At 48.5% G+C, this 10838-nt stretch overlaps 1 protein-coding gene across 1 annotated transcript; it reads right to left on the bottom strand.

Moving 5' to 3' along the window:
- Positions 1 to 4270: 4270 nt before the first annotated feature.
- On the bottom strand, positions 4271 to 9652 carry LOC100087804 (vomeronasal type-2 receptor 26-like). Its single transcript, XM_029057306.1, has 3 exons — positions 9545 to 9652; positions 7889 to 8015; positions 4271 to 5166 (listed from the first exon to the last, which is right to left on the bottom strand). Exons 1-3 carry the CDS (start codon positions 9650 to 9652, stop codon positions 4271 to 4273), a joined length of 1131 nt encoding a protein of 376 aa, XP_028913139.1.
- Positions 9653 to 10838: the final 1186 nt, after the last annotated feature.

Here is a 10838-nt window from a genome sequence, read left to right as displayed (position 1 = left end):
GGGAGAGGACCGGGTTTGGGAGGGAAGATGAGGAGCTCAGTCTTGCTCATGTTGAGTTTTAGGTGGCGGGCCGACATCCAGGTGGAGACGTCCCGGAGGCAGGAGGAGATGCGAGCCTGAAGGGAAGGGGAGAGGACAGGGGCGGAGATGTAGATCTGCGTGTCATCTGCGTAGAGATGGTAGTCAAAGCCGTGAGAGCGAATGAGTTCACCGAGGGAGTGAGTGTAAATGGAGAACAGAAGAGGGCCAAGAACTGACCCTTGAGGAACTCCAACAGTTAAAGGATGGGAGGGGGAGGAGGCTCCAGCGAAGGAGACCGAGAATGATCGGCCAGAGAGGTAAGAGGAGAACCAGGAGAGGACAGAGTCCGTGAAGCCAAGGTGAGATAAGGTATGGAGGAGGAGGGGATGGTCGACAGTGTCAAAGGCAGCAGAGAGGTCAAGGAGGATTAGAATGGAGTAGGAGCCATTGGATTTGGCAAGAAGGAGGTCATGGGTGACCTTAGAGAGAGCAGTCTCGGTAGAGTGGAGGTAGTGTTTCCTACCCACAGCCCTGGATCACTGCCTCAGTTCATTTTCTCCACTCAGGAATGCAGCAGACAGAAATCCAGGCTACAGGCTGTTTGCTCCCACTAAAAATTCATACTTTACCTCAGCTCTGAATTCATCCAGTCATTCATTCAATCATATTTATTGGACACTTATTGTGTGCAAAGCACCGAACTAAGCACTTGGGAGAGTACAATATAACAACAAAGAGACATATTCCTGCCCACAATGAGCTCACAGTCCAGAGGGGGACACAGACATTAATATGAATAAATAAATAAATAAATTACAGAAATATATATATATATATATATTTGTGCTGTGGGAATGAGAGTGAGGATGAATGAAACAGCGAGTAATAGCGGCACAGAGTGGGAGAAGAGGAGAGGAAGGTTTAGTCAGGGAAGGCTTCTTGGAGATGTGCCTTCAATAAGGATTTGAAGTGGGGGAGAGCAATTATCTTTCTGGTATGAGGAGGGAGGGCATTCCAGGCCAGAGGTAGGATTTGGGCAAGAGGTCAGCAGCCCCATTTTGACTGCCCCTTTCCACCACTCTGAGAGATACCTTTCAAGCCTCCAGCTTTGGTATGGCTGGAAGAGAGAGAGAGAGAGATGAACTTCTGGATCCTCATTCATTACCTATGTAGCCAGTTCCACCACCAACACTAGAGAAGTCGTGAGATGCTACTGGAAATAGCCTGGGCCTGGAAGTCAGAGAACCTGACTTCTAATCCCAGCTCAACATTTGTCTGCCGTGTGACCTTAGGACAATTACTAACCTCTGAAGTGCCTCAGCTTCTTCACTGGGGAAATGGACATTAAATCCTACACCCTCCTGCGTAGATGCTGAGCCCCAAGTGAGATAGGCACTGTGTCCAAACTGATTACTATCTTTCTACCTTACCACCTAGTACAATGTGTGGCTTACAGTAAGTGCTTAACAAATACCACACACAATAAAGAGTATTTCCCCCAAGGGTCATTCATTCATTCAATCATATTTATTGAGCACTTACTGTGTGCAGAGCATTGAATGAAGCACTTGGGAGAGTACAATTCAACAATAAACAGACACATTCCCTGCCCATGAAAAGCTCCAGGTCTAGAGGGGGAGAAAGACATTAACATAAATGCATACATTATGCTCTCGTTATATCCCGGCTAGACTACTGTGTCAGCCTTCTCTCTGATCACCCTTCCTCCTCTCTCGCCCCTCTCCAATCTATTCTTTACTCCACTGCCCGGCTCATCTTCCTGCAGAAATGTTCTGGGATGTCACTCCCCTTCTTAAACACCTCCAGTGGTTGCCTATCAACCTCCGCTCAAAGCAAAAACTCCTCACTCTAGGCTTCAAGGCTCTCCATCACCTTGCCCCTTCCTACCTCTCCTCCCTTCTCTCTTTCTACTGCCCACCCCACACGCTCCGCTCCTCTGCCGCCCACCTCCTCACCGTCCCTCGGTCTCACCTATCCCACCGTCGACCCCTGGGCCATGTCCTCCCGCAGTCCTGGAATGCCCTCCCTCCTCACCTCCGATAATCTAATTCTCTTCCCCTCTTCAAATCCTTACTTAAAACTCACTTCCTCCAAGAGGCCTTCCCAGACGGAGCTCCGCCCTTTTTCCCTCTGCTCCCTCTACCACCCCTTCACCTCTCCGCAGCTAAACCCTCTTCTCCCCCCTTTCCCTCTGCTCCTCCCCCTCTCCCATCCCACCCCCTCAGCACTGTACTCATCTGCTCTACTGTATATATCTTCATCACCCTATTTATTTTGTTTAATGAGATGTACATCACCCTGATTCTATTTATTTGCCATAGTTTTTATGAGATGTTCTTCCCCTTGACTCTATTTATTGCCATTGTTCTTGCCTGCCTGTCTCCCCCGATTAGACTGTAAGCCTGTCAAACGGCAGGGACTGTCTCTATCTGTTGCCGACTTGTACATTCCAAGCGCTTAGTACAGTGCTCTGCACATAGTAAGCGCTCAATGAATACTATTGAATGAATGAATACATTACAGATATGTATTTAAGTGCTGTGGGGCTGAGAGGGGGGAAGAACAGAGGGAAGAAGTTAGGGCAAAGCATAATGGAGTGGGAAAAGAGGAAAGGGGGGCTTAGTCAGGGAAGGCCTCTTGGAGGAGATGTGCCCTCAATAAAGCTTTGAAGGAAGGGAGAGTAATTACTCCTCGGGTTTGAGGTGGGAAGGTGCTCCAGGCTAGAGGCAGGATGTGGATGAGGGGTTGGTGATGAGATAGGTGAGTTTGAGACACAGTGAGAAGGTGAGTATTAGAGGAGCAAAGTGTGTGGGCTAGGTTGTAGAAAGAGAGTAGCCAGGTGAGGTATGAGGGTGCAAGGTAGTGGCATGTTTTAAAGACAATGATGAGGAGTTTTTTGTTTGCTGCGGATGTGGTTGGGCAATCACTGGAAGTTTTTGAGGAGTGACATGGCCAGAACGTTTTTGTAGAAAAATGATCCGGCCAGCAGAGTGAAGTGTGGACTGGAGAGGGGAGAGACAAGAGGCTGGGAGGTCAGCAAGGAATTTGATGTAGTAATCCAGGCAAGATAGGATGAGTGATTGAATTACTGTGGTAACAATTTGGATGGAGAGGAAAGGATGGATTTTAGCAATGTTGTGAAGGTGGGAAGAACAGGATTTAGTGATGGATTGAATCTGTGGGTTGAATGAGAGGAAGGAGTCAAGGATAATGCCAAGGTAATGGGCTTTTGAGACAGGAAGGATGGTGGTTCCATTAACTGGGATGAGAAAATCAAGGGAAGGACAGGATTTGGGTGGGAAGATAAGGAGTTCAGTGTTGGTCATGTTAGCTTGAGGTGATGGGAGGATATACAAGTAGAGATGTCTTGAAGGCAAAAGGAAATGTGAGACTTCAGAGAGGGAGAGAGATCATGGCTGGAAATGTAGATTTGGGGACCAACCTCATAGAGGTGTAAGTTGAAGCCATGGGAGTGAGTGAGTTCTCCAAGGCAGTGAGTGTAGATGGAGAATAGAAGGGGACCCAGAACTGAATCTTGAGGGAACCCCACAGTGAGGGGATGGGATTCATTCATTCATTCAATCATATTTATTGAGCACTTACTGTGTGCAGAGCACTGTACTAAGCACTTGGAAAGTACAGTTCAGCAAAGAGGAGGAACCCATGAAAGAGGCTGAGAATGATCATCTAGAGAGATAAGAGGAGAACCAGGAGAGGACAGAATCAGTGAAGCCAAGGTTGGATAACGTTTCCAACAGAAGGGAGTTGGGGAGTGTCTTCCCCCTCATCGGACCCCCATACTCCCCGGCTCCAAACATTTGGCAGTCCCAGAGCTCCTGTGATTTTTATCACCATATCCACCAGAACCTGTCCTGCAAGGACAGTTGTCCAAAACCCTGGAGTTGTGTGTCCAGAGCAGCCATTCCACTGCACTTGGGATCATTTGGTCCCAATCTGGAGAGGTCTCCAGGACAACCAGGCAGGTGATGTCAGTCTTCTCTGTAGGAATTCAGCCTGGGGGAGGGAGGGGCCCAGAAGGTCAGGGAACAAAGTCCCCAGTGATCAATGGAGCATCCAGTCCTGACCTGTGATTCAAGTTGGCCACTAAATCCCTCCTGGAGGTCCCCAACAGGATTTCCCTCTCCTTTGGTCCTGCCACTGTAATAAAATCGGGGTTGAGAAAAATGTTGGATGTTAAAACAACAGCCTTGAACTGAGGTACCGGGGTTCATTTCCTCTTCAACCACTCCCGGGTGTTCCTGTCAGGCCACAGCAGGATCACGTAGCACTTGGGGATGAAGATGCAGCTGAGAAGTCCGGCACCAGAGGCCAAGATGGAGAAGACCTCCATGGTCACGATGGCTTTCCCCTTGGTGCTTTGGTATGCGGGGAGGAAGGAGGCCCAGACACTGCAGAACACCAGGATTCCTAACATGATGAACTTGGCCTCGTTGAAGCTGTCGGGCAGCTTCCTGGCCAGGAAAGCCACAGTGAAGCTCACCAGAGCCAGAACGCCCAGGTAGCCCAGAAGGCAGTAGAAGGCAGTCACGGAGCCCTCGTTACACTCAACAATGATGAGGCTGGGCTCAGAGTGCACATCCACCTCCAGGAAGGGGGGAACAGTGTCCAACCAGATCATGCAGATGGTCACTTGGACCAGGGAACAGGACAGGACTGTTGAGGTTGAGGCTCTGGGCCCCACCCACCTCCTGACCCTGCTCCCCAAGGTCGTGGCCCTGAAAGCCAGAACCACGGTGAAGGTTATGGCTAAGATGGAGGAGACAGCCACGGTGAACACGACCCCAAAGGCCATTTGTCGAAGGAGGCAGGAGGCCGGAGTGGGTTGGCCGATGAAAGTCAGAGCACAGAGAAAGCAGAGCATAAGGGAGAGGAGGAGGGTGTAGCTGAGATTGTGGTTATTGGCTCGGACTATGGGGGTATCTTGGTGCTTAATGAATATCCCGAAAACCAGGGCTGTGAGGAGAGAGAAGGAGAGAGACGTGCAGACCAGGATCAGTCCCAAAGGTTTCTTGTGGGACAGGAAAGTCACCGCTTTGTGGAGGCAGCCATCTCTCTCCATGTTTGAATACTGATCTTCACCACACTTCACACACTGCTCTGCATCTGAAAGGAAAGAAGCATTCAATCACTCAGTCAATCCATAGTATTCACTGAGTGCTCACTGTGTCTAGAATGCTGTAGTACCTGTTTGGAGGAATACAATGAAACAGCATGGGTAGACAGGTTACTTGCCCAGAAGAAGTTTACTATATAAAAGGGAACACAGACTGTAATATAAATAAATTAATAAATAATGGGTAGGCACATAAGTGCTCTGGGAGTGAGGGTGGAGTGAATATCAAATACTTAAAGAGGGAAGAAAAGAAGAAGGAACAGAGTCTTGCTGCACCCATTTCCCTCCTCCAGATCAAGGTCACAGCCAAGCTTTGGATTTTGGGGATCCAAAATACATCTGGTCCAAACAATCTCTCCTACCACCCCATCCAGTGCCGAGTTTGTGCTTTCTACCCCTTCCCCTTGGTCTGCAGTCACACCAGTCCATGGGCAGGAAGCTGCTGAGGAAAGACTCCTGGATATCTGGGTCTGCCCTCAGGCATGACCATCTCTTGTCTGCCCTCTGGGCTTTAATAATAATGTTGGTATTTGTTAAGCGCTTACTATGTGCCGAGCACTGTTCTAAGCGCTGGGGTATACATAGGGGAATTAGGTTGTCCCACGTGGGGCTCACAGTCTTAATCCCCATTTTACAGATGAGGGAACTGAGGCACAGAGAAGTTAAGTGACTTGCCCACAGTCACACAGCCGACAAGTGGCAGAGCTGGGATTCCAACTCATGAGCCCTGATTCCAAAGCCCATGCTCTTTCCACTGAGCCACGCTGCTTCTTTACCGCTGCCTGTCTCTGTCTCTCCATGCCCTGGGTCTCTCACCATCTGGCTTGTATCCACAGGCTGTGGGGCAGTGAGACCTGGTTGGGGCAGGTTGTGGGTCATGCAAGTAGCTGGATCTCCTCACACACCTTCCTGTCTGGTTGGAAATCTCCCCCTCTGGGCACCGGACACAAAAATAGCAGCAGATGGCCTCCCCTTGCTGGGCACGTTTTCTGAATCGGGGTCCACAGCTCCTGCTGCACCATGAACGTGGAGCCTGAATTTTCATGACAGAGGATAGTGACAGTGATGATGGAGCTCCACAGCCCCAAACCCACCTGGGTGATCCCGGGACCCTCTCACCCAGAGGCCTTCCCACAACCTCCCATGCAAGTATGAACCCCAACAAGGGCTGGGCTACAGGTGCCCCCCTTCTCCACCTCACTGCTTTTCCTTCTTCCTGTCAGAGTCTGGGGCCTCAGGGGACCAGGGTGACCAGGTCCCATTTATAATCTGTGGTGGGGGTCTCCCTGAGCCTACCCCAGGGTCAAGAATAATTTCCAGACAACCCTTCTTCCTCCCACCGTTGCTCACTGCAAGGAGTTTCTTCCCTCCAGCCCCATAAACCTTAAATTCTTGACTGTATCCAGAAAGTTATGTTTGAGAAACCATACCAGAAAGGTGCAAAATTCTGAATAGATGAATACTAAAATATTTTCATTTTTCTTTGGCCTGTCTTGGGGCTGCCATTCCACTCCTGGAGTTCTCACTAGGGAAATTGCTCTGAGATCCCTAGTTCACCAAGCTGGGTTGCTGTGATCATCAATATGGGATCTCACCATGACTATGTGGGGATCAAGTTCCCCAGGTGACCCTTTGGCCTGGGTGATAGACCCACCACCATCTCCAGCCCTTGGAGATGACCAGAAGGAAGCTATGCCAGGTCAAGGCTCTCTCCACATGAACCCCCTGCTCAAAGAGCCAATCCCTACCTAGCCCAGCCCAAGATCTGGTCAAGCAAAGCCACTGGCAACTACCACCTCCCCTCCAGGTCACTTGGCCCAAGGTCCCATGGTAATCTTTCTATGTTAGGCTTTAGGGATTTAAGCCTCAGCTGAGCTTCCTCAACATCAGTGGCACCCACTGGACTGTTACACTGCATCCCCAGAACCCCATGCCACTGGAGAAGCAGCATGGTGTAGTGGATAAAGTACGGGCCTGGGAGTCAGAAGGTCATAGGTTCTCATCCCATCTCTGCTACTTGTCTGCTGTGTGATCTTGGGCAAGTCCCTTAACTTCTATGTGCCTCAGTTCCCTCATTTGTGAAATGGGGATTGAGATGGTGAGACCCACATGGGATAGGGACTTTGTCCAACCCCATTTACTTGTATCCACCCCAGTGCTTAGTACAGTGCCTGACACAAAGTAATCACTTAAGAAATACCATAAGTATTATTATTACTATTATTATTAAGGGCAGGGAGCAGTCTGGAGGGAGGGCACTAGGCTGGCATCATATGACAGGGGAGGTGGGACTGCTGCCATCTTGAGTTGTAGCTCCTCCCCTTCACTTTAGGATTAGCAGAATTAATAGGACCCCCAGGCACGCCCACCTTGGCCTAGTTTGAGTGTTTAATTGCCCCTGATGTGTCTGCCTACAGTCCCCTTTACCCCTTTTAATCTCAGATCATTCTCCCCTCAAGGATCAAGCTCAGTGTTTCATTGCTACCAAAGTATTCTTTCACAGCACTAGTTACAGTGCTGTGCACACAGTATACACTCCCTCAATACAATCACTACTAGAAGCCTGGGACTACTGCCCCAGGCCATCTGGGAATTCCCATTGGCTGCTTACCTGAGAGGATCCCCCGGGCCACATGATTATTGCTTCATTGATTAAAACATCTTGGCCAGGCGGTGCCTGGGGGTCCATCTCCATGACTTTCACCAACTCACAAGTTCCACTGGGAGAGATCACGAAGTTCAGAATCTCAAGTTTTGCAGTAGACCTGTGGTTCTCATCCAGAAACACTGGTTCCCCCACAGGGTTGTCAAACTGGACTTTGCTCAGAAACTCATGGAGCTGAAACGGATAAAAGGAAACTGGAGACTCCTGACTCCAAGGGAGGTGAGATTAGCTGCAGTGGGGTTTGCTATGGTCAGTTTGTTTGTTTGATAGTACTTGTTAAGTGCTTACTATGTTTAAAACACTTTTCCAAGTGCTGGGTTAGGTACAAGTTATTTAGGTCAGACACAGTCCCTGTCTGGCATGGGGTTCACAGTCTTAAGTGGGAGGGAGAACAGGTATTGAATCCCCATTTTACAGTTGAGGAAACTGAGGCACAGAGAAGTTAAGTGACTTGTCCAAGGAAACACAGTTAGCAATTGGAAGAGCAATTGGCAGAGCTAGGATTAGAACCTAGGTCCTTGGCCGCTCAAGCCCGTGCTCTTTCCACTTGGCCATGCCGACAATCGGGTTAGTGATTCAGAGAGGCTGGGGTTGGATGGCCAAATTTCCCCTATGTGACAACCAAGAGTCAGCATGACTTAGTGGAAAGCCCTCAGGTCTAGGAATTGTAGGGCCTGGGTTCCAATACTGGCTCTGCCACTTGCCTGCTGTGTGACCTAAGGCAAGTCACTTAACTTCCTGTACCTCAACTGCCTCATCTGTAAAATGGGGATTCAATACCTCTTCTCCCTATCACTTGAACTATGGGTCCCATGTGGGACAAGGACTGTTTCTGCCTTCATTATCTTGTATCGACACCCATGTCTAATAAAGTGCTTGGCACCTAGTAAGAATTTAACAAATATCATTATCATCATGACTTCCTAAGAAAACTGAAACTGGTTGGCAAAAAAGGAGACCAGGAGTCTGGGAGCAATCATCCCACAGGGAGGTGATTTCTGCTCTCCCACCTTTAGTCCTGCTGATGTCCCTGCTTCTCTAGATCTCTCCTTCTCCCTCCCACGTCAGCCACCCCGCCCAGGAATCAGGGAAGTCTCTGTTTCTCCAGCGTGGCTCAGTGGGAAGAGCCTGGGCTTCGGAGTCAAAGGTCATGAGTTCGACTTCCGGCTCTGCCATTTGTCAGGTGTGACTGTGGGCAAGTCGCTTAACTTCTCTGTGCCTCAGTTCGCTCATCTGTAAAATGGGGATTAAAAGAGTGTGAGCCCCACGTGGGACAACCTGATTACCCTGTATCTCCCCCAGTGCTTAGAACAGTGCTCGGCACCTAGTAAGCGCTTAACAAATACCAACATTATTATTATTTCTCCCTCTCTTTCCTCTCTCTCTCTCGACATGAAAGGGAGAACAAGAAGGTAACCCAGGGACAATGGACCTCCCCTTGAGAATATTCTCCATCTCATCCATACATAGACAAGGAGGAGGAAAGGGAGGGGCATGTCTGTCTAACAGCAAGGGACAGCCCCACCCCAGTGCCAGTGACCCTGCTGACCCCTTGTACTCTGCAGTTAGTTTGTGGAGATTGGGAGCAGGGAGCTGTGCACAGGAGGGAGAAGGGCAGGGGCGATGACTGGGATGATAAGGATGGAGACCTGTGAAGCTGTGCTCTGTGACCACCCTCCAAACCCCATCATCTCCAAGGGGACAGCATTGGTTATTCCAATGCATGTAAGTTTGAAGAAGGCAGTAATGACTGTAGAGTGGTCACCACCTCTGAGTACGTGGGTGGTTGAAAGGTCCAATCTGAGATGCATGGTTCTAGCCAAAAAGGCTCTCCCTTGTCAAGTTCTTAAGTTTAACATTTGCAATTCCTAGAACTGTGTTCTCTTTTCCCTGAAATGGATAAACTACATCCTAAATCAGTATTGGGATCAATAACATTTGTGAATTAATGTTGGTATTTGTTAAGCACTTACTATGTGCAGAGCACTGTTCTAAGCACTGGGGTAGACACAAGGGAATCAGGTTGTCCCACGTGGGGCTCACAGTGTTAATCCCCATTTTACAGATGAGGTAACTGAGGCACAGAGAAGTTAAGTGACTTGCCCAAAGTCACACAGCTGACAAGTGGCAGAGCCAGGATTCGAACCCATGATCTGACTCCAAAGCCCGTGCTCTTTCCACTGAGCCACGCTGCTTCTCTAATGAATTACAAATTATTCATCCATTCATTCATTTAATTGTATTTATTGAATGCTTAATGTGTGCAGAGCACTGTACTAAGCACTTGGAAAGTACAATTCAGCAACAAATAGAGACAATCCCTACCCAACAATAGGTTCACAGTCTAGAAGGGGGAGACAGACAACAAAACAAAACAAAACAAGTAGACAGGCATCAATAACATCTATACAAATAAATAGAATTATAGGTATATGGACAGGGAATGTATCTACCAACTCTGTTGCGCTGTAAATACCCAAACATTTAATGCAGTACATGGCACACAGAGAGCATTCAATAAGTACCATTGTTTAATTGACTGATTGATTTAGACCTTCCTTTTTTTGCAAGGAGGTGTGTGGCTGGCCCAGCTGAAACACCACTGATTAAAATTAAAACAAACCAACTTTTATTGCCCAAACCTTAGTTACATCTTAGCCAGATGCCCTAGAGGGACTTCTTGCATTAGGGCAGTGTTCCTCCACTCTCCTACCTGCAATTTTATTTCAGTGTATGCATTTCTAGGTTTCAGTCTCTGAACCCAGTCCTGTATATGTCAGAGGTTAAAGGATGAGGTTTCTCTGAAGGAGTAAGTTTCTACAAGGCCCTCTACTTCTTAACTTCAGAAGGACCTTCCTCTTTTCATTCGTTCAATCGTATTTATTGAGTGCTTACTATGTGCAGAGCATTGAACTAAGTGCTTGTGACCTCTAGTCTGAAAGCTCCTTGCGCACAGGGAATGTTTCGACCAACTCTGTTGTAACGTACTCTCCTAAG

The sequence above is a fragment of the Ornithorhynchus anatinus genome, unplaced genomic scaffold (assembly GCF_004115215.2).
Source record: "Ornithorhynchus anatinus isolate Pmale09 unplaced genomic scaffold, mOrnAna1.pri.v4 scaffold_88_arrow_ctg1, whole genome shotgun sequence".
Taxonomy (NCBI): domain Eukaryota; kingdom Metazoa; phylum Chordata; class Mammalia; order Monotremata; family Ornithorhynchidae; genus Ornithorhynchus; species Ornithorhynchus anatinus.
Note: the sequence above shows the minus strand (reverse complement) of the source record. Positions and strands in the feature narration are given on the sequence as shown.

What these genes read in the sequence shown, in the direction of transcription:
- LOC100087804 (XM_029057306.1), bottom strand. Translation starts at nt 9,652, where the DNA reads ATGCATCTCAGATTGGACCTTTCAACCACCCACGTACTCAGAGGTGGT. An exon ending in GCATTGGAATAACCAATGCT is followed by an intron (nt 8,016 to 9,544) that starts GTCCCCTTGGAG and finishes TATCCGTTTCAG; the next exon opens with CTCCATGAGTTTCTGAGCAA. An exon ending in GATCTCTCCCAGTGGAACTT is followed by an intron (nt 5,167 to 7,888) that starts GTGAGTTGGTGA and finishes CTTTCCTTTCAG; the next exon opens with ATGCAGAGCAGTGTGTGAAG.